General features: G+C 39.6%; 2 protein-coding genes across 4 annotated transcripts in view; both read right to left on the bottom strand.

Annotated features, from left to right (window-relative positions):
• The window catches only part of ZFYVE16 (zinc finger FYVE-type containing 16), a 34283-nt gene extending 25586 nt beyond the window's left edge, over positions 1–8697 (bottom strand). Inside the window, 5 exon segments of the mRNA XM_085214225.1 lie at positions 2–300; positions 302–681; positions 872–981; positions 8089–8138; positions 8612–8697. Of these exon segments, the coding sequence (XP_085070351.1) occupies positions 2–300; positions 302–681; positions 872–941 (749 nt within the window). The 5' untranslated portion in view covers positions 942–981; positions 8089–8138; positions 8612–8697.
• Positions 8698–8852: 155 nt separating this feature from the next.
• CCDC125 (coiled-coil domain containing 125) lies at positions 8853–23180 on the bottom strand. Of its 3 annotated transcripts, XM_010726108.4 has the most exons (12): positions 20942–23180; positions 20477–20846; positions 19015–19073; positions 17998–18084; positions 17040–17117; positions 16247–16332; positions 14058–14140; positions 13339–13454; positions 12614–12721; positions 11310–11481; positions 9736–9869; positions 8853–9196 (listed from the first exon to the last, which is right to left on the bottom strand). In XM_010726108.4, exons 2-12 carry the CDS (start codon positions 20742–20744, stop codon positions 8858–8860), a joined length of 1530 nt encoding a protein of 509 aa, XP_010724410.1. In that variant the 5' UTR covers positions 20745–20846; positions 20942–23180; the 3' UTR covers positions 8853–8857. The 3 variants fall into 3 exon arrangements, with proteins under 3 accessions (XP_010724410.1, XP_010724411.1, XP_031413226.1); XM_010726109.4 differs by lacking the exon at positions 17998–18084; XM_031557366.2 differs by lacking the exon at positions 20942–23180 and having other exon boundaries at positions 20718–20846.
• Between the last annotated feature and the right edge of the window lie 6 nt (positions 23181–23186).

The following is a 23186-nucleotide window of genomic DNA, read 5'->3' as shown; positions in this document are numbered from 1 at the left end:
GAGACACGCAGTATTAGGATGAGCGGTTTGTTCAAGATGATCAAATACTTCAATACACGACTGTATCTTTAAAGTGAAGTGATAATCACACAGATCTGAAACCTCTGCTTTACTAAAAACATCTGATCTTAAAGCTAATTGATTACTCTCTTCTGTTTTAAGAGGTCCTGAATGGTGTAGCATTGAGTCCCCATCATTCTGCTCTGTACATGAAACACCTCTGCAACCCAATGAAAATACACAATCAGGGAGAGGGATGCAAGATTTGCCAAAGCCACTCAAACAGTCTTCACTACAATAAGTCACCTGGCTGCAATTTTTGAGTATTTACGTTAGTACCTGCTGAACGGATCAAGTTACTTATGTCATTAACAAGATCACACATAGGTATACTACTTCCCAGGTTTGAACCCTGACATCCTTCTGAGGAAGCATCGTTCACAATGGTCAAAATATCAAGCCCAGAAACACTCCTCTCATTTTGTGATGAACAATTCGGGATCCCTTCATTTGGTCTGGTGTGGCTGGCTTGAGAGATTTCTTCTGACGCAGTACAGCTGTTAGCATTCTCCTGTAGTTTTTGTGTTGGGTATACGCGTTGCAAGAAACCCAAATCCAGAGGAAGGGAACAATGTTTTGAATCATATGGATTTTGAGGAGCTCTGGAGAGGTCGCATTCATCTATTTTAAGCAAAAAAAAAAGATCAAAAGCAAAGTTTATAAGACTTAAGTGTTTCTATAGTGTATGTACTCCAAATTTCATCTATTCACTACCATAAGCTTTAATTTACCATTTATTACTTTCAAATTCCCTGTAACAGTCACTTGACCAATATTACCACATGTAGTAGAAAGCAGCACAGTTACTAACCTGTATTCAGTTCAAATTCATCCAGTAGTTTGTCCAAGTCACAGACTGCAGCTTTAAAATATGTATCCATTCTATTTAAGTTCTAGTCTGGCTTTAGGCCTCTCAAACCTGAAAAGAAAAATGCAATGATTCACTCATATTTTGCTACTCACAAAGTGTTTCTATTATTAGACAGTAACTTTCAGGAAGTATTTTAATGAAAATTTTCTATCTATAAAACAAAATGTTATACAGATGACTGCAATCCATCAGCTTCTATGTACTTCATGCTCAATGACTTGCCTTTAATTCCTCTTAATTTTTCCTTCAAGACCAGAAAAAAAAAAAAGTAGCATGGTAACTTAGTTCATCTCCGTCCTACCCAGAACACAAAGCCCATTAACCTTCTATGAGACCTGCAAAAAAGCATTAAGAAAGAAAAAAGTTTCATTTTAGATACCTCGCAACTCACCAGAAAGCAATTTGCAATGCACAGTCTGCATCATAAAACTTTGTTCCAGTTGTTTAATGAAGACTTTCAGTCTCCAAATGAGATGTTATGCGTTCTTGATCACTTTGAGAAGCTTCCTAATCCTACATCTTTTTCACTTCTAAATACCCATAACATGCAATTACCTGTCATATAATCAAGATGCTACCTACCTTACCTGAAAGTAACCCAAAGGGACTCAGATTTCTTTAGTTCTGGTGTCTGGAAACCGGACCTCTGAAGGTCTGCCTTGTTTTCCTGCTACTCAGGAAGATGCTAAAACAGCTCACGCTAAAATAGCTTATATATATAAAAACTGCAGATCTCATCTTTACAGCACACGCTTATGGATACTAACAAAACTGATTGTCAAAAGTTACTAAAAAAGATTATATAAAGTACAAATACTGAAGGTTTATGAGAAAACAGAGGTTTAAGAAATACATAATCCTGAGCTTATTCTCTGTGGGGATTTCTGACACAACATTCAGGCACAACTTCTTTTAGAACTATTGGAGTAGCAGCCATGACTAAAAGACGCAGTCACAGAACATTCACCAGTCCCCAGCTCCATGCTCCCCAGGTCTTTGTGTCAGCAGTCACTCTTGCCTAATCCAACAAAAAGCCAAAGGAAAATTTCTAAAAGGATAGACAGTCATCCACTTTTTTTTTTTTTGTTTAAGAACAGGCCTACAAAGTGAAAGGTTCTAGTATGGCACAATGTCCTGAGAAGGACTTGTAAATCCTTCTACTTGACTCTTAGTTGTACATAAAACACCAACTTACATCCCTGTAAATTAAGCTCTGAATTTACAGTAATCAGAATGCTGAATACATTAAAATTCACAATAATTTAAAAGCAAAACAAAAAACCTAACCATCAACAAAACAGATGGCTACCAGCAATAAAGAAGACATAAGGATCGCCTCTGAAATGAGTTTTATTTACTTACCACGGGGACATCTGAAGCTTTTACAAAGAATTCTGTGATATTTCATAAAATTTACCAGGAAGAGGCAAGTAATAATTTCAACTATTTTTACCCTGCACTTTAAAAGACTTCTGGATTATGCATAGCATTTTTCATTCTGAGCAAATAATGGATTTTGAATTACACATACTATTTGCATTATTTGATTATAACACCAAATAGCTGAGCAGAAGACACTTTTGCCCCAACTGAAGGGTGAGAAGGGCTCTGCAGTAAAAGAGTAAAAGAGAAATAAAAGCTTCACAGGGACTAAGGATGGGGGGGGAGTAGTTAGAGATAGTTTACAGAAGTGAGAATGTAGAAGTTGTTTGAAAAATAAGGGATGGCAGACACTGGGTCTGGGATAATGGGGGGGGGGGCGGGGGGGGGGTGAAGGCTGTAAGGATAAGGTTTGAGAACAGCCTGAGGATGTCTGGCAGTGAGGTGATTAGACGTCCACAGGGCAGTAAGAAACCAGTTTGGGGAGGTAGGGGGAGGAGCTGCCCCTCCTGCAGGGTCAAAAGTTAACAGGGAGAAAGACTACAAGACTTTGCGAGGAAGATGAGGATTCTTCATCCCACGACCACCAGGAGGAGACCTTCACAACTCACTAAGCACGTGTGAAGTAGGGGCCCACATGTTAATGGGTTCTCAGGAATGTAAGGAATACATATCCGAATTCTTGGAAACTATTGATTATGTATTAGTTCAGCCTATATTTGTAGCACGCTTTTTCCTGACGGTGTGCAAGTTAGGAGGAGCTATCCACCTTGCACCCGGTGCCTGTGCAGCACTGATTACACATACCTGCCTTTATAACTACTTTGTGGCTATAGAGTCTGATTCCACACATCACAGCGATTTCTATCAAACATGGATAAGAATTGAGTGTACAAAAGAACTGAAGTTTTATGCCAACATTAATTACATCAGAGTATAAGGTATACATTACTTTCAGAGGAAGCTCAGAAATGTACCATGATAATAACTCATCCTAAGGCAATATTATCACATTTACATAATTCCATGTAGCTTTAGAATAAAATGGTTCCATCTGAGGTAATAAAGTATTTTGAACAGCTGAAATGACTTTAAATGATTATTACACTTTTCTTCTTATTTAGCTAGTCTTTCTTGAAGATTTTCATCTCTTCTATAAGCCAATTTTCATCTCTTCTCCTTCTTCCCTTTCCCATCTCCCCAAAACCACTACAGCAATAGGAAAGACAAGCAGTAATCCCTTCTTACCTATCTCTCATATTTCTGTTCTCAAACTTGTATACATATTATCATCATAAAACTAAAATCCTGCTCATTTGATGTAATGTTTCAGGAATCAGATCATCTTACATTTTTAGCTTAGCTATAGTTGCTTACAGCCAATCCCAGCGTTAACATTAAAACAGGAGTGAACTGGAAGCCGTGAAGAAGTTCTGGTGATACAGTTTTGCTAAATGTCTGTTTGCTTCCTTGAACAAAAACAAGCTGTTGAAGCTGTTTGTTTCATCAAATTGCACTCACTCTGAAAAACTTAAGAGTTTCAAGAATTTTACCATCTGAAGCTAGCAGCAGCATCACCGTATTTTTAAAAATACATAGCAATTTCTGTAAAAGTCCCACCCCATGCCTAAAAGCATCAAGAGAACAAGCGACAAAGACAGAAGTTTTATATGGGCAGGGAAAGTGCATGAGCACACAGGAAGGAGACTGCTGGGTGTGGAAGCAGTGTTTGCAGTTGTTTACACACACAGATCTTTGCACTGCAGCTTTTAGAGGAACTGTTCCACAGACAACTTGCCCTTTTAACATTCCTTACATCACGTGAGTTTTGATTTGTTCAGTTTTGATTTGTCCAGTTATACCGAGCAGGAAGCAATAACAATTTTTTTTTTTCCTTGTTAAACTTTTTCCTTAGTTTTCATTGAGATGAGGCCTTTGCATAAACATAAGAACTGAATGACACCACATCAGAAGGGGAAGCAGATAAGTAGCAAAGCATCCCCACCAGGCAGAAAAACAGGGAAGCATGATCTGTGCACCTAACAGACACTTTCAGGACTTGAATCAATCCCTTACTTGCTGCTGCCACTTTCCAAGGGTTGAAAGGCACGCACCTTCTGCTAGAGGCTATTTCCCAAACACACTTTCTATTATCTGAATACTGTTCCAGTACTGTCTCCAACTGGATTATAGATTATTAAAATATGGTCTCTGAGATCTTAAATCCTTCACAGTACTGTAAGGCACACAACTTGAGATTCCTACTGGCTCAATTTCATATGATTCTTTCAAAGTAGAAAGCCTTAAGTTTTAAGCAGTGGTTAAATCACTGTCTGCCAAAGACTGTATGCTTTCATCCGAAGATATAAATATTTATATGCTAGGGGACTGGGAAATGTGTACTGGTTCTTCTCAAAAACAGAATAACCAAAGCATAAAATGACTACAGCACAGTGTTAACAGCTAGTTTCTAACACAGTAGAAGGCAGTTTAAAGGGGAAGACCTGAGAAAGCTCTTTTTTTCAGAAAGACATTTCAGACTGGGGAAGGTAGTTACTGCTAAATTGGGTGACACAGTTTACCCACCAGTTCTGGAGACTTACTTTCACAAATGGAAGTACTAAACTGAGCTTAAAAAGTCTATTATTTCTTTTAGACATTTTACTCTCTGCCCTGTGACTAAGCTACAAGGCCTGATAACAAATGAAGCCTTGAGGTGCTCATTTCTTCAGACAGAAACACACAAAAGACGGTTTTCAAACATTTAAGGATAGAAATAGGTCACATTCTAAATATTTTGAATGATTACAAGTCATTAGATCTCATCACACACTTAATTATGTCTCAGTGGATATCTAATTTCACTAAAGAACAGAGCACACCTATCAGTAGGGCTTCCAAGTACGTGACTTGGCAAAATTCCATATTTACCAGTTAACAGCCTTTATTTTGCTGATAGAACATCTCTAAGCTTCAATATTTTTCATTACTTTATTACAAAAATGCACATTAGACTACTTTTTCTCTTCTCTAGGTAAGCACCTGGCTTGTTTTTAAACAAGTTCACTCTAAGTCTCCCATTCAGAGCTCTTCCTTAGCCATGTGTCATGTAAAGCATACAGTTTTGACTTTCTCGGCCACAGCTCCCCGACAAGGACTTTCACAGTTGCAAACAGGTGATGTCTTCCTGCCAGCACCCCCCAGGTTTCCACTGAACAGTTTCAACAGTTTCCCACTCCCAAAGGAACTTTCCCTTATATCCTAACCTTTTGGGCTCCCCATCCCCAAAAGGACATTTAACATAGTTTTGTTGAGAGTCAAGTACAACAGTCAGATATGCCTGGTACGTTGTCCTTAGAGCTCATTTTCATACTAAGGGGTTTTAACTTAATATTCATTTCACAGTTAATGAAGCAAAAGTTGTTACTCTGGGTCCTGTGACTTTCAAGATTCCATACTGAAATGTTAACCGCTCACTCCCACAGCTGTTAGCCAAAACAGGACCATCGCAGTGCCACAAAACTGCCTCCTTCATCTGCTTTCATGCCAATCTTGCAGATATCCATCCCCAAGCTTTACAAGAGATAAGCTAATGCTTGCATTTCTAAATCCCTTATGAGCAAACCCCCCAGTCATGTTTACAGTACAAATGCTCTTACCTATCTTACCCGTGCTGATTAACAAGAAATCTAACAATGAAACTGTTATGTAGTAGTCATCAATCAGTGAACTCTGTATTCCAAACACCAGCAGAACAGCAGTAGTCCCAGGATTGACTCTGAACAGTTAAGTGTTTAGCACAAGTACATCAGCATCTGATCTGACACCCTTCTTTGCGTACTGAGGCTGAGCACAAAGCAAGCCTAAACAGAACAAATGGGAATGATGAAAGCTTGCCTACTTTATTTTCCCCATCAGATGAGGCTTGGTCACTGGTTAACTCCTAACATTGCACTTTATATTGGACCCTACCTTAAGAAACAGAGGCAATAATTTTACTGGAAAAGTTACCTAAGAAAAGCAAATGTTGTGATTTAGATGACCATGTAACAAGTCTGAGTGTGTCCACGGACTTAAGAAAGTCGCTACTTTATAGGCAACTTTTTATAAACTTCATAAACAATTTCTAATAATACATATACTGAGATTCAAAAAATACTTTGTTAGGGACTTCTCAATGCAGTCTTATTAAAATAAAAAGACGTTACAAGTTTGCTAGTTTAGAGAACAGCCAAACATCAAACTATATCATAGATTGCCATTTTTTTAAAAAATCAAACATAGTATCTCTAAATGCAGGCAGTTAATAGTTTTCAGTAAGAACTTGCAAAATGGTCAAATTCATCACAGTTTGCTAACCAGTTCTACGTCTAATAACAAGCAGATTTCTGATGTTTAAAAATCCCTGAAAAACAATGTCTAGTGCTTGATATATATATCCATTACCAGATCTCAATCTAGTCACAACCAAACATTATCAAAGAATCTGGGCCTGTATTTGTAGGGAGTGTGTTGGAACAAAACAAGATCAGGTATAGAAACAAAGAAACACAAGTGCATGTACAGTTCTTCAATTCTAAAAGCTAGCTTAATATTAAGACAGTTATTGTTGTCATCTCGAGAGTCTTTTGTATCATCACAATGATACATTATTTCAATTCACTACCTTTACAGAAACCAGAAAACTGTAGGCCCTGCAGGCAGAAACAATACCACCAGGAACCAACGAACAAATAAAAGCCATAAAAAAACAACCAAAGCCTAGGTGTAAGATACCCATGGAGTTCACCAGCAATCAACAAGGAGTGAAAAACGAGAAATAATTAAGTGCCAACATACAAAAGCAATAATAAAAAGATATAATATTCTTGCTGAGCAATACAATATATTATTGAACCACAAAAGCATAGCAGCTGCTGCCAGAAAACCTACTTGCTGAATCAAGGGATAAATATGAAATTTACAAGTTTTCAGACACATAAGTAAAACTTATGTGGCACACTGCAAAACACTAAACTGTCTCACCTAAAGATGGATGTTGTTGAAACACAATTTCAACAACACAAAAGGTCACCAGTGTTATGATTTTATCACCAACCCAATCAGACTATTTACGTTGACAACATACTCAGCCCTACTAGAATTTCCTTTCACTTTAGTGGCACACGCTATCACTCTTCTGACCAGAAAATAGCACCACTCACACCACAAATAAATGTCAGACAGCAATTAATGACTATCAGCACTGCTCCAGAACATCACCAGTACCGACAAAAACAGGCCCAATGGCTGAAGAACCCATTCAAAAAAAAAAAAATAAAATAAAAATAAAAAAAAAAATCACAGAACTGTTTGAGTTGATAGGAACCTTTAAAGGTCTAATCCAACCCCCTACTTGCTCACCTGAACAGACACCGCACACAGTGCCACCACTACTGGAGGTATCAGCTTGTAATGCTCAGCTTTGGGAAACAAGTCACGGGAACATGACTATTTGATCAGGTCTGAAAGATAACTTCTCAGACAACAGAGACCAGTGCTCTCTTAACATTCTGATCTTCTCTGATCTGCGTTATTAACGATCAGACATTTGTATTGGACAAACTAAGCAGTACAGCATCAGAAACTAACAGGCAGCCAACTAGATCCCTTCCTGCACACGAGTAATTTCTTCAGGGCATACCAAGAAACAGCTTTCTGCCACTGCAGTCTGTATCTGAATACAGACAGGGCTGCCCACGCACTCCAGTTCATCCATCCATCCATCTTACTTAACTTGAGCAGCGTAAGCACGTCCATTAAACTCTGCATCCGACAGCAATGCCAACTGAAAAGAAGGAAGTAAAAAGATAATGTCTGCAAATCGCTACGAGCACCGCGTCTGCCCTAAGCTGCACGAAGCGCTGCAACTCGCAGTTGGCAGCAGCGGCAGCTCGCCTCGCACCACAAACAAACATTCACCACGTTGTTTTCGCTTCGTTCCGGAACGACCGTGTGCAGCACTTCCACGGCCGTCACCGAGACGAGCCCCTCAGGCACGCCGCCCCAAGGTACCCAGAGCCGCAGCGTCGAGCGAGGCCCGGCTCACACAGCCGCCTCGGCTGGGGAGGAAGCGGGGCTGCTTCACACAGCGCAGCTCGCGGCGGAAGGCCGCAGAACGACACCGTGCGCGAATCCCGCGGCTGTCCTCCACCCCAGGCCGCTCCCTCGGCACGGCAACAGTCCGACCACCACCACCTCCTCCCCCTTTGCCCTCCCGGCACAGCAGCACAGATAACCGCCCCTCCCCCCGGCGCTCACTTCACGAGTAGCCCAACCCCCGCCCGGCTCCGGGACGGCGCCCCGATTCCCTGCGCGCCCTGCGGCGCATGCGCAGTGCCAACCCCGGGAGGGACGGAACCCGCCAACTCTGCGCGCGCGCAGAGCCGCCCGCCTGCCGCATCGGCGCTACCCCGTAGCCGCCCGTGTGGACGGGGGAGCTTGCAGACGTGTCCACAAAATCTTTTTTTTTTTTTTTTCCCCTTGAAAAAAAAAATTTATTCCGGCTTAAATCGAGATCACCACAGTTTCGCATGCTTTCCCACACGGATCGCTTTCCTCGTGAGGCGCAGCCTCACGAGGCCAGGAGTGTGATTTTCGAAGCTGTCTAACCAAGTTCTGGAACCCGTTTCCACTGGAAGCTGAGGAAAGGCTGCTCGGAGAAGCCAGGTCACAGCAGCAGGCTGGTCCCAGTGCTGCTGGCCCACAGGGCTGCACGGCTTTGCCTCCGTGCCCAGTGGGAGGCTGGCCTTCCGTCTGCTGTGCCGCCTCCTTCAGCTCCATTGCACGAGCTAGCATGTAGCTGACCTTCCTCTGGTGAGCCAGAGCCTCCTCTTTGTCATTTACCTGCAGTTGGCCACAGAAAGAGAAGAAAGAAGCTGTCAGCTGAGAGCAAGGGAGTCCACGTATCACAAAATCACACCATCACCAAGGTTGGAAAAGACCTTCAAGATCCAGTCCAACCATCCACCTATCACCAATAGTACTCTCTAATCCATGTCCCCTCAACACAAAATACAAAATCCAAACGTTCCTTGTAAATGTAAACGTAAATGATAGAGCATTTCGCATTGGAAGGGAGCCATGAGAATCACCATGTCCAGCATATGAAAAGATCAGAAAAACAATGTCAGAATGATGTCAAAGCTCCTTAGGCATGGTGGCAAACCCAGAGTTTGGCAGCAACCAAAAATGACAGTAGCTTGTCAGTCCAGACCACTTAACAGCAGTAGTGATGCTGGCATAGGAAGCTGCTTTTCCACAGGTACGTGCAAATGTGTATCCACACAAGATTCCTTGTCTCATTTTTACCTTGTTCTTTTATTAATAAAAACTCTGCAGCTCAGTTTGTTCTCCCAGAGTCTAGTTTAAGAAGTAATACTAACCAAATCTATTAACATCTTCAAGATTTCATGAGGGTTGTCTAGTTCTTCAACTTTCCTGCTGTCAGCATCTGAGGAGAGCAGGCCTGATAATTTCTGTCCCAGACTGTTCTTGTTCCCTTGTAGCTTGACAGACCCTATGAACAACAGAAAGTGTGAGAATGGTGGAAATACTTCAAAGAAAAACTGTTTTTGGATAAAATGAATGTGCATCCAACTGAACTCTGAGCAATGTTCTTAGAAGGGCACTGCAGGCTACAGCTTCTACTGTACATCTTAGGGCAGGTTATTAATATGCAGCACCACTCTTGTCATCACTTAAAAGCTACCTAGACCTTTTATCAGATATATGAGCAAATTGAAAATAAAAATTATTATATATATCTTGCCTCTGGCTAAATAACAATTCATGGCAATGTGTTTTTAAGCATCTGGTAGCCTTATAAGTTCAGTCTGTAGGATTTATCAAAAGATTAAAATATATAAAAATGATGAAATGCTTGTATCAAAACATGGAGCTTAGAACACGCAAGACACTCAGGGCTAGGCTGGACAGGGCCCTGGGCAGCCTCACCTGGTGGGAAGCAACCAGCTCACTGCAAGAGGTGGAGCTGGGTGAGTTTTAAGGTCCCTTCCAACCCAAACCATTCTGTTGATTCTATGATCTGTGAAATAGTGATACTGACAAAAGGGAAACAGATATTGCAGATATATCCTGTTTTAATATGATTCCCTGGAGATGTCCAAGGAATCCAGAGGATCCACAGATCAATGGCTAGCAGAAACACATTTTGAAGTACATTCTATTTCTCACTTTTGCTATGGTTTTGACCATGACATAAGCACTTAAACAATTCTCATTAGTTTTTTTTCTCAACCAAGAAAAGGATAATGAAAAGTCTTTCTCTTTTCCAGAGGGATTGTATATGATCATGTTGAGTAGTAGTAGAAGAATAAATATTAATGCCAACACAAATAATGAAAAATTGAAGTAGTAAAAAAAAAAAAAAAACAAAAAAAAACCACACACAGAAAAAAGTAGTATTCCAGTAAAAGCTCAGTTTTTGCCTTTATCCTTCCTGATACAGGCTTCATTGAAAAAATAAAAACGGAATGGTTGATAGCATCTTAAATAGCCAAGCTAACCTTTCCAGATGCTAGTTTATTGTGCTGTTGTGGTGTTTTTCTAACATCTTTAATATCTACATGTTATTGTTAATCTGGATAACATATTATTTATTCTAGCATAATACAGCTCATGAGCATATAATTAAAAAAAGGCTACACTAAAAGCAGGATTAGTATCATCAATTCTATGGTCATTTTTATATAATGACACTGTAATAATCCACTTATACATGCACATTCTACATAAGAAACTTCTGGTAGAAGTTTGTGATCTACCAGCTGCGTTTCTTACGGTACGTACAGTTTTGACATAAATTTGTTCCTTTTTTCTGAACTCTTCAGAAATCTATTAGCCATTAGACCACAACCGCACATCTGATGCAATAAAAATATCTGCCCATGTCCATCAGCTGACTTTTTTTCTAGTCCACCATTATAGATACAGTTACCATCCTCTTTCAGTCGCCTCCAGTTTATAAATTTTGTTTCCTTTTTAATCTTTATCACTTCTGCAAGCCTCAGAGCTTGGTCCTTCCTGTGCATTAACTGCTGCTCAAATGCAATTCTGAAGGCATCTGCCATTATATAAGCTTCATCTTTACTCTTCATCAGAAGTTCAATCTGGTTTTAATTAAGAGAAAATTTACAGTATGTTAAGCAGTTTGGAAGCAATAGCAGGTTTAAAATTTAAATTGAGACAGATTGAAGCCATTAGCACAGTTCAGCACTTTCATGTTACCAAGTCACCATAGCAGTTCCTAAGGCAGCCCTGTGCACGTCAAATGGATTGATTCCACTTAGGGAAGTAGAAACAGAACAGTGGATTTCTTGCTACATAAAGAAATATATTTTGAAGTATGTATTTAAATCCTTTTTTGTGCCTGCAACTAACACCACCTATCCACTGCATTGGCTATGCTGCCAGCCAGCAAAAGAACAGTATTTCTATCAGGTATCATAACCCTGGTACAAAAGAGATGTGATAGCTCTAGAGAGGTGGTTGCTGCCTTATGCCTGTCTAAGATGCATTCAGACACTGTTTTTATTGATGAATTTTAATTATGGTCAGTTCCAAAATAGTGACAGTTGGACTCAATATTTGGAAGACCCTTTCTGATGGAAGTGAACCTATTCTATTCTATTCCACCTATTTTCAAAATCAGCATGTCAGGGGGACTTCTGCATTAGGACTGTGAAAAAGGTTACCACATTTGCAGGCCAAAACACTAATGAAAAGAAAAAAATCTTCTATCTAAAATTATATATTTACTAAATTAGAGACTTTATGGGCTTGAAAACATTTTGTTGTATTAAGTGTGATATAAATACATCATTTTTAGCAAGGTCAGCTCAGTGCTAATGCCAACACAAAGGAGGGGTGGAAAGGGGTGGAACACCCCTACAGTGCCAGGAAAGAAGGGAAAAGGAGCAATTTCTTTTTCAGTGGCAGTTCATGCTCACATTGTGTAAATATTTACAGAGTGTATGCATTTTGAGTGTGCGTATTATCATAATAAAAAATGTCAGTAGAATGAAATAGAACAAGAAAGATTTTTTTTTTTACTAGCAAAACATTTTTACATCAGCAACAATTAGGACATCACAAACAAACATTATTTCTGAGATGCATTCTTGTTATAAAACACACCAATTTGTGCAAGCCATTGGAGAGTGTTTATGGCTGTACTTGTTTTTGTACAAATTTGTTCTCTTGTATTCACTCCTTGCTCATACCTAAATCAAATAGCATTACCTCTTGCTTGAGATGAAGAATTTGCTTTCGAGTGACAGCTGCCATTTTAGCACAGGGACAAGGCTGCCCCACAGAAGAATTGCAAGTGCAGGCTCCAAGAACTGCCAGCTTAAAATCCAAAACAAACCAGCAGTTACATATCTGCATATGGAATGCAATCCAAGAAATGCCAAGTGACTAGCAAAAACATCCTGAAGGTGCAGAGGGAGTGTAGGAGTTAGGAAAATTAGGCTACAAAGATTTGGACATCAGTTTTTTTCATTAACAATGACACACGTGATGTCTATTTTTCAGCACTAATTTCATGTCTAGTCCTAACACAGTACTTTTGTGATACTAATTATGCCAGTTAACTAATCTGAATTCAGCACCACAAAGGCTTTAAGTTTTCTACTCAGCAGTTACCTATATGGAAATACTCAAGAAAATCAAGGCAGTAGAAGTAGTGTGCTTGTACGACATAGGAAGAACCACAACTGCATTCCAGTAAGTCTGCATGTAAACATACTCCTGCAGACATTGCTCCTCTCTAGCTTTTACTCTGAAGCTGAAGCAAAGAAATAAAGTCTTACACTGTAATCTTTCCAGACTGAGCACTTCCAGAAAAATTAGTAAATACATCACATTATGCAGCCTGCTTTTATATCATAAAGAATATGGATTTCCAGATGACAATGTGGAACACAAGGTCATCAGCAATTTCAAAAAACAGACTTCATACTTACTTCAAGACCTGTAATATCTGTGATGTCTCTTTTATTCATGGACATGTTCTCCTGAACAATCTTCTGTTTGTTCACATCAAGCATTGCAAGAAATTCTAAGAGCTGCTGATTCAAGACTGTGAAATAAATGAGGACAATAATTTAAAGTTTGTTCTTCTGATTTCTTAATTTCTGAGTTCAACTACAGCCAAAAAAACAACCAAAACAGTTCTATAGTGTAAGTATCAGGTATGATAATGTGAGACTATGTAGATTTGGAAACTCAGATCCCAGTTGCTTTTCCTTGTGTGTTTTCCTGGATGTGATGATCCATTTACAGAGATGCCTCTGGATGCAAGAGATTTACAGAGTATGCCTCTGTAGTGCTGATTTTAATTGTAGCACAGACATCCTGTGCCTTGCTGGCCTGCTGCTCCCTTCCTACAGAACATTAACAGATGCAGAAGGTTGTTCCCTTCTACATCCAGAGTCCCCTAAGGCGGTGAGGTCTATTTCTTCATTGACTTGTCCTGTCAGTTTTTTTTGTTTTCTTCCTTTTCAAGTGACAATGCGACTAGAATAACAAATACTACCAGTCTATTTAAAGTGGGTTCTGAATATCCACTAATACCAGCTGCCAATAAAAAGAGACTTGTCCTGACAGAAACTTTCATTCATAGCTAACTCCTGAATTATTCCAGAAAGCAATACATTAAGAGGAGGAGCTGCTGGCATCTTACTTGCATTTTCAGATTTAAGAGTTTTAACTTCTTCTGTTCTCAGTTTCAGTGCTTCCTTAAGAGCTGTGTTTTCACAGTATATCCTGCAGAAGTTAGAAAAGGGCCGTATTATCTTTGAAATAAATATTTAAAATGTGCAATCAAATGGAAGAAAAAAGACATTAGCCTGTTTAAACATTGTATCTAATATTTCTGCAAATTAAAATTAGATTTAAAAAGATAGAAAAAAAGCCTGAAAAAAAGTTGAGTGTTACTTCGATATTACGCACACATCAGCAGTTTCCTCACCTGTGGATTTTTTAATGCAAAAGTTCCTGATTTTTTCCCCTAATAATATTTGTACCAATAATAAGCAATGTGTTACCAGATCTGAATCTGCTAGTGAGAGTCCAATAAAAATCCTGCAACTGCTCATAACTAGCCTTCTGAAATAAAGATGGAAGGACCTTTTACATAGCTAGCAGTTTTCGATGGGGGATTCCTTTTAAAGACTAATGAACTTCATCTGGGCAAACAAATGAAATCAACCAAATATTCTGAATAATGCAGGGGCTGGTGACCACAGTACACTGTGGGAGCAAATCTGCCTAGGGCTGGTCTGGTGGGCACTGAACCTCCAGGGCACAGAAATGAGACCACGTAACACCAGATTCTGTAGAGTTGCTCCTGGTCATTCAAGCTGCAAGCTCTCTCTGCAGGGAGCAACAGTAAGAATCTCTGCATTTATGTGGAGGTTTCTTTGCAATCCTGATAACACACTGTTCAAACAGGCTGGCCCTTTTAGTAAAACCACTCCCTTATGCTATCAATTTAAATGTGCCCATGTGTGCTTAAGTGAGTGTAAAAAAAAATAGTAATAAGACAATAATTCACATGGAAGTACACAGTGCCTCTAGCTTTAGAGTTTAACAGGAGATAAGTTTAAGTACTGCTGTTAGAAACTTTATAAAAATTGTAACTGTAAAACTCTGAAACACTTGCTGAGCAACCTTTTGCTTCCTTGAAAAGAGGAAACTGTAACTGGACATATGACAATGTGGCTCATGTCTTCATTTTAGAAAGTAAACTTCCTGTATCTTGATACTATTCTGAGAGTAGCAAACTGAGAGCACATCAGAGAGTAGAATATATTCCTTTATATATTTCCTTATTGAAAAGTGGTAATCTAAATTCCTAAGTGTTAAAGCAATACATTTTTTGGTGTATCACTCTCTTCAGCTGCCTGTAATTGCAGCATCCTGCAACATTTTTTTTAAAGCTGAATAATAATTTGAAATATTTTGTTTGAATGAAGAAGGGGAAATAAATATTCTTCTCATCTGAGTGTATTGGATACTGGAATATGTTTTTGCAAAGCTGTCTTTACCCACACCTTGTGGCTTTCCCGAAGCTTTCACCTCTAGCTTCCAACCATTAGCTGTAGTTTTGTTGCTCCCAACACTTCGTACCTTCCTAACAGATTTCAAAAAGTTATTCCTTGGCATTTTAACTCAGTTAAGAGATGAAAGAGATACAATATCTTAGCAAATCTTCCTTGTAAATGAATAGTTTCAAAATCTTTTTGGTATATTCCTTGATTCAAATTTGGAAACTTTTAAATAAGAAACTCCACTACAATAATTGTAACTCTAAAGCGCAGATGCCAGAGATACTGTTATACTTTAAATAAATTAGACTGCTATTTATGCTTTCCATGTTTGCAATTGAATCATTAGTGTAGTGCCTTGGCTTCTACTGCCTGCATAACTACACCTTCTTTCCTTTCTGAATAAGTCTTAATTAAACAAAGAACCATTTCATCAGCCTCTCCCAAAAGCATTCAGTTTTACCCGTACTTAGGCTCATATCTACAATGCAAGGAAGTAAAGCAATGATTAACCTGAAAATGATATTTCCACATGCAAGCAAATACTATTACTTTCCATACCTCATTTACATTTAAAGTAAATAAGGACACTCTGGCTCCTGCTGGCTAACACAATAAAGTATAAGAATGAAAATGAAAACTCACTAGCAAAGCCACCCAACTAAAGAATTAGAGGCTTATTAACTGTAGTGGTTGTAATTGAAAAATAAAAATCTGACAAGCATGAAATTTAGATTAATCTTCTCAAATCAGGAAGGAAATTAGGAAAGCACTGAAAAGGGGAGAAAAAGAAGGATAAAGAAATGCAGCATAAATTAAATACCTGTCATATTTTTCTGTCCACGTGTCTTCTATGTTTTTAAATCTATCCTGATCAAATTCAATTTCCCATTGCAAAATATTAATTTCCTGCAGAGGCAAAAGAAGGCAGCAGCAATTCATTACAATTCTCACAATGAAAGGAAGAAATGCAACTGCTGGTGTTATATTTGGCATTGACAGAGATCGAAATTCCTACCATGACAATCTATGTTGTTTTAAATAAATTTAGCAGCAGATAACAATGATTTAGTGCATTATTAATCTGCAGGTTCCAGACTCTGCTGAATGCAACAATGCTTGCAGTGGCTTATTACAACAGGAAACTCATGCAGTCACATTTCCCTCTTTCCTTACTATTCTGTGGAAAGGGCACATAACAAGAGAAACAAAACACAGTTTAATGAAGCTCAACACCTTCTTTTTCTTACTCCTCTTTTTCCCTATTAACATTGGATAGTCATTCCTTAGGCTTGTTTTGGAAGTTCCATGCTAACTAAGAAATAGAACAACTCAATATAAACAACTGTAAAACTCACAACAGAGAGCAATTAAAACTACAGAACTCTAATATCTTTCAGGTATAATGTATTAGTATGCAGTGTAGTGGGAAAAGAGTAACAGAATGACATTTTCCCTTCTAGAAAGGAATAAGATCACTTTAGGAAAAAAAAAAAAAAAAGGCCAAAACTTCGGTATTGATTGGTATTGATTCAAATAAACAGTGTGACCACTCTTATAAATAGCAATGAACATCTGTGATTTTGTGCAGGTATGAAAGAAAACTGCACTCTTACCTTTTCTAAAGTTCTCTTTTCTTCCTCTGTTTTTTCAAGCATTGCTTTTGTATGACTAGTGGCTTTACTAAACACTGCCTGCAGAAAAAGCAAAGATCAATCAAATGTTACTTAATTAAGTAGATCCCAATGTTCAGTTTTACATCAGTGCAAGACTCGTGCTCTCGGTTAACCAGAAGCATGTATTAGATACTAGCAACTCAGTCTAATTTCAAGAAGTGAAATAGCTATGTTGCATAACAAGCTTGTGTTTCGATCACCTAGTTTCTTTTACTGAAAAAAAAAATACAGCATTATTTATAAAAAGATTGTATCTTTAAGGATTTTCCACAATATCAACTCTCAGAAAATTTGGTTACAAAATACCTATAACTCAATCCAGATGTGACTTATTACAAATGTCTGAGGGTGGAAACTGCAGAACTATAAATGGATTATGCAAGTAGGCAGTTAATTTCAACATCAACAACATTAAAATATTACAACCCATGCACAAAAGACTGATGCAGTGTTTAATGCTTAGATGGACTAATTAACTGAAAGTATCTCTGCTTTGCAGCAGAATCTCCATCACTGGAAAAATCACTAATTTAAAGAACTGCAAAAAAGAGAGCATTTCCTAAGTCTTTCAAGGATCCTCAAAGATAAAATTCTGTGAATTTGCTAAAACAGTGAAGTCTTCTTAAATAACTGTGTTTTCACAGTATATCCTGCAGAAGTTAGAAAAGGGCCATATTATCTTTGAAATAAATATTTAAAAAGTGCAATCAAATGGGAAAAGCAGAAAAAGTAGTAAAGTGTAAGAGCCAAGTCTGGATAAATTTGCTGACTCAACAATTTAAATTATAGCCTTAGAAGGACTACAAGGTTTGGGAGGCTTGACAAGGAAGAGTGGGAGAAAGATTTTGCTTCCTTCCTTTACCAGTAAGTAAGCAAATGATCTCTGAACAACTCCTACCATGCTCTGCAGAATTTTTAGGGCTTCATCTTTTCCTTCAAGTTTTCTTTGAGCAGCTTCAAGCTCAACTTTCAACATTTCAATTTCCTAAAGCAAAATAAAGTAGATACACTGACTAAAAGCCAATATAATCTTGTTAAAACCTTGACTACAACAGCAGTGTAAATTTGTTCACCTCAAAAAAATCTAATCTTTATTCTCTATGATTCTTTCTCTACTTACAGTTTGCTTGTGATGAAGAAATGTTAACAGTGCATGCCAGTGCCAAATCATTAAAGAATACTTGTTACTATCCATTCTGTTTTCCTCCAGTATATTTGGAGAACAGAACAAAATAAGCCACTATATACTGTAGTTTTGCCTTGCTAATAAAGTTGCATATATCAGCACAGGTCTAGAGCACTTACACGAAGTGAGCAACATTCCTCCCTTCAGAAGGAAGCATTTTTCTAGGTGAAAATAGGTGAGTAGGCAAAAATTCACTGCTTTCAATAGTTATCTTTCCTTCACAACTATGTAGGTTTTGACTGTTCATCTCTGGCCTCCCAAGACACTTTGCTACGGTTCTTCCTGTTCTGTTGCTTCCAGTTGATGCTGGAGTTGTATTTGTGGGCAGTGCCAATTTGTTACTTTTGTCTGATTGAAAATCAGTAAGGTTACTTCTTATTTTGATGAAAGCAAGATTAAAAGTCCCAAGACTATTCTGATTTTCAGGGTCTAATAAGGAGTTAAAAAAAAAAAAAAAAAGTGCTAGAAAAGGAGCATAATTCCTCTAACATTCTCTAGATCTTTAAAAATATTTTTTTCCATGGAAAGTCAGAGGATAAGCTGCATCTCACACTCTGATTTTCTGGCATAAAATGTAATGAGACTTCCAAGTCGTGCTCCAGTTTCAAGAACCCACATTCATACAAGATTCTGAACATACAGATGTCTTCTGCTGAAATAACACTGTGCTGTGACACATTAAATTGAAATGCAGATTTTAAGGATAGCGCTCGTAGTAGCACTACTAACCTCTAGGGCTTCTCGAAGCTGTTGCTTTAGTTCCTCATTTGACATCTCACTACTGGATTCTGTAAGATTTAGAGGAGACAGTGAAAACATGAAAATTTACTTTAACCTGAAAACGGGAAACATAGGGATAGTTTTCATCCCTATGCTGTTTTTTTTTTCCTAACTTCTGGGGCTAATAAGCAAACCTAAGAAATACATAAACAGAAACATTATTTCACAGTTAAAGAAGCAAAACTGGAAAAAAAGACAGTCATGAAGGGAAATTTTAAGTTTTAACTTTCTATTTAAAAATAAAATTTAATTTAAAAAGGACATCTTGACTCCAAAAATAATTTCACTTTTTAGATTCATTTTGAATTGCAACTTTTCATCAACTCTACCCAACGCAATCTAGCAAGAGTCAACATTTGTATAACCAAGCAGTTCCTGCTGGCATCATTTTTTCTTCAACTAAGTATTAGAGAAATACATTAACATGCAGCCTCCTGCTAAATCAGCTGGGTTCATGTGGGACTTAGTCATGTTTGCTGTGTGAATGACCTACAGCCAAGACAGCATCACAGAGAGCAGCGGCAGGAGAACAGTGAAACCAACCAGCATTACACTGCAGTTGCAGCATCCTCTCACTGACACTGCTGAAACCAAGAAAGAATAATTACATGGCTTAGCATATATTAAAGATAGTTCAGACTTATCGTAAAGGAGAGAAACAAGCAAGTTACATGGAAATACTTCAGACAAAATACAAATAGTGGCTAAAAATGTAAGGTAAAGAAGCTAAAGTATGAAGAACATTCCTTCCTGTATTTGATTTTGTTCACAGTAGTGTTGTCTTCAGATAAAACCTCAATGCCAACACGGAGATAACAGAGATGTGTAGATTCTAAAACTGACTTCTTAAACAACGCCAGCTCACAAATTCCAGCTAAACAGCAAACAGGAGTTTGAATATTTAGCCCTAAACCGCAGATGCGGTCTCTGGGAACATATATTTAAAGGAGGAGCCCAAACAAATCAATGCAATGTACTCATTTAGAGAACAATGATATTGTCCTCTACCACAGGACTTCTCTTTCAAAGTCAATACCAAATACTAACAAGGACAATTTTATACCAAGAAGAGCCATGGCCTGACTGACTGCAAGGCAATTTTTCTGTTAGCATTTGCAGAGGAAGACTCAGATGCAGCGACTATGTGGCTGCCTCCAACAGGCAGAGCACTTCTTGCACTTTTGGCAATGCCAGCTGCACTGACAGAAGACCTGAAGGCTTTGCCCTCAATCCCAAGAAGCACTGGATCCCAAGAAGCATGTGAGGCACATGCACATGGAATTCTTCACAGCTTCTGAGGGCTTTGGCAAACAGCTGAATCTAATTTTGGTGATGCCTTGAGGAGTAGCCCCAGTGCTGTCTTGCCAGGAATTCTTCTCCTGATGAACAGTGAACTCCAGATTAGCCTTACCACAGCTACTTTGTCGAGTCAAACTAGAAAGAGGCTTCTTGGATGATCCATCATGAAAGCTGTTTCTTTTGGAACAGGGAAGAGAGGTAGCATCATTTTCTTCCACTCCCTTTATTGATGAGAGAGTGTTGTAAGCCTTCACAGATACCTTCTTAGATCTGAGTGAATAGTTTTGTAACTTTTCCCCTTCATAAACACCTCCAGGTCTTCTCCCAAGTCCGTTCCCCAAGTCTCCACATACCATGTCATCCTCTTCTGCTTCCTCCATCTTACCCTCCACCTGTTTTTTGTTTTCTTTTCTTTTTCAGTGGAGCGCACTTCACTTTCTGGCCGTGCGAACACCGCCCCTAACAAAAAACAGGTATTCCACCTAGAAAAAAAAAAAACAGAGCTCCTTACTTAAATCGGCAAAGCAACATTCAGCGAAAAACCTGCAGTTCTCCGCGTAAGCCCGTTCCCAGCTACCTGTCCAGCCTCCAGGTGCTGTCTGCAATCAAGGCAGTCAGACCCCTTCACCAGGGAGAAGCCGGCAGCCGCGCCTCACCGTTCCCCCGCCGCCCTTCCTCTTTCGAGGCGCGGAGACCGGACCGGGCGCACGGCAGGCACGGCCTTTCCTCTGCTCCGGGGCGGGCTCGCCGCCTGCTCCGCCCCGGCGGCGCTGCGGGACGGAGGGCGGTTTCATTCACCGCTTAGTTTTGCCTCCACTGTCAGTTGTCTCTCCCGTGCTGCTTCAGAGGCTGTTCCAAAACATTACAGCTTGACCGTTTCGATTTTTTTTTTTCTTCAAGTTTGCAATCATAACAAACTACTGGGAAGTTGATTTTAATTTATCAGGCAAGAATTACAAATGTGATTTATTGTACCATACCAGGGAGAGATGCAGCAGTGGCTGCTGTTACTAAAGCAGCGGGCAGTTAAGCATTACGAAGCTGTTCACTCACTCCACCCACTGTGAGAAGGAGGAATAGTGTTGGGGAAAAAAAAAAGGTAGCACTTGTGGGGGGCTGAGCTACAGTTTAATATTAGGATAATGAATGATTTTAAAACCCCACAATATACAGAACATGTGACACACAGTACAATTCCTCACCAGCCACTGACATCCAGAGAATTCCCAAGCAGCAGCAACCCCTCAGCCAACTCTCCCCAGTTTTATTGTTCTCCATGTCATTATACAGTACAGGACACCCATAGCCAGTTTGGATCAGATCCCAGTTTCTTGTGAACCTCAGCATCCTGTTCTAGCCTCGGTGCTGGGAGAGATCATGGAACAGACCCTCCTGGAAGCTACATTGAAGCACATGTAGGAGGTAATGTGAGACAGCCAGCATGGCTTCACCAAGGGCGGATCCTGTCTGACCAGTCTGGTGGCCTTCTATGGTAGCCTGACAGCATCAGTGGACAAAGGCAACTGATATAGTCAGCCTGGACTTGTGCAGGGCTTTTGTCATGATCACACAACACTTTCTTATCTTCAAACTGGACATAGGAATGTGAAGGTTGGACTACTGGGTGATAAATAATTGACTGGATGGTCACAGCCAGAGGGTTGTGTGAACAGCTCTATGTCTAGATGAAGGTCTGTGACAAGTGGTGTCCCTTGGGGGTTCATCTTGGGACTGGTATTTCTAACATCTTTATCAATGACATTGACAGTGGGACTGAGTATACCCCCAGTAAGTTTGATGATTTCACTAAGCTGACCAGTGCAGCTGACACAATGGAAGGGAGGGACACCATCCAGAGGGATCAGAAATGGGCCCACATGAATCAGCAAGGCAAAGTGCAAGGTATTGCACTTGTATCACAGCATTCCCAGACATAGGTAAAGACTGGAAGAACTCACTGTAAGCAGCCCTGCAGAGGAGGACTTTGGGATCCTGGTAAATAAAAAGTTGGACTTGAGCCAGCAGTGTACCTTTGAGGCCCAGAAGGTCAACTGTATCCTGGGCTGCATCAACAGATGGGTGGCAGCAGGAAAAAGGAAGGGATTGTCCCTCTCTGCTCTGGTTTTGTGAGGCCCTATCTGAAGCACTGTGTCCAAGCCTGGGGCGACAGCACAGAAAGATTTGTTTTGGAGCTGTTGGAGTGGGTCCAGAACAGGGCCATGTGATCAGAGGGGCTGGAACATCTCTATTATGAAAAAAGGTTGAGAAAATCGGGCTTGTTTAGCATGAAGGCTCCAGGGATGTCTCACTGCAAGCTTCCATTACCTGAAAGGTGCTTTATAAAAGCAGGAGGGGGATTGTTTTTTACATGGTCTAATAGTAATAGGACAAAAAGAATGGCTTTAAACTAAAAGAGGAAAAATTTAGGCTACATGTTAGGAAGCAATTTTTCACCCAGAAGGTGGTGAAGCCCTGGGACAGGCTGCTCAGAGAAATTGTGGATCCTCCATCCCTGGAGGTGTTCAAGGTCAGGAAGGATGGGGCCCTGAGCAGCCTGATCTGCTGAGGGGCAACCCTGCCCATAGCAGGCTGTCATGTAGCTGAGAGATAGCCTTCAGACCTTCCAAAACGAAGGAATCCTGCTAACTATGTCAGCAAAGCTCTAAGCTGGAAGATACTTGATACTGTGGGTGGGAAGTCTTGCGAAGCAATCTCTCAGCTATATGCCAGGAAGGCTATACACTGGGGAAGATATGAGCAGTGGCAAGCACAGTTGCCCAGGAAACACTGGTGTTTGACTTCTCCCATTACTGAAAAGCTGA

The sequence above is a fragment of the Meleagris gallopavo genome, chromosome Z (genome assembly GCF_905368555.1).
Source record: "Meleagris gallopavo chromosome Z, MGAL_WU_HG_1.1, whole genome shotgun sequence".
Lineage (NCBI taxonomy): Eukaryota > Metazoa > Chordata > Aves > Galliformes > Phasianidae > Meleagris > Meleagris gallopavo.
This window is presented reverse-complemented; position numbering and strand designations above follow the sequence as displayed.

Bases quoted from the DNA above. Each gene is read 5' to 3' on its own strand.
- CCDC125 (XM_010726108.4), bottom strand. From the start codon at position 20,744: ATGGAGGAAGCAGAAGAGGATGACATGGTATGTGGAGACTTGGGGAAC. The intron at 16,333-17,039 runs GTAAGAGTGCAG...TTGCCTCTGCAG, and splicing joins AAAAGAGAACTTTAGAAAAG to GAAATTAATATTTTGCAATG. The intron at 13,455-14,057 runs GTAAGATGCCAG...TTTATTTCACAG, and splicing joins TCTTAAATCTGAAAATGCAA to TCTTGAATCAGCAGCTCTTA.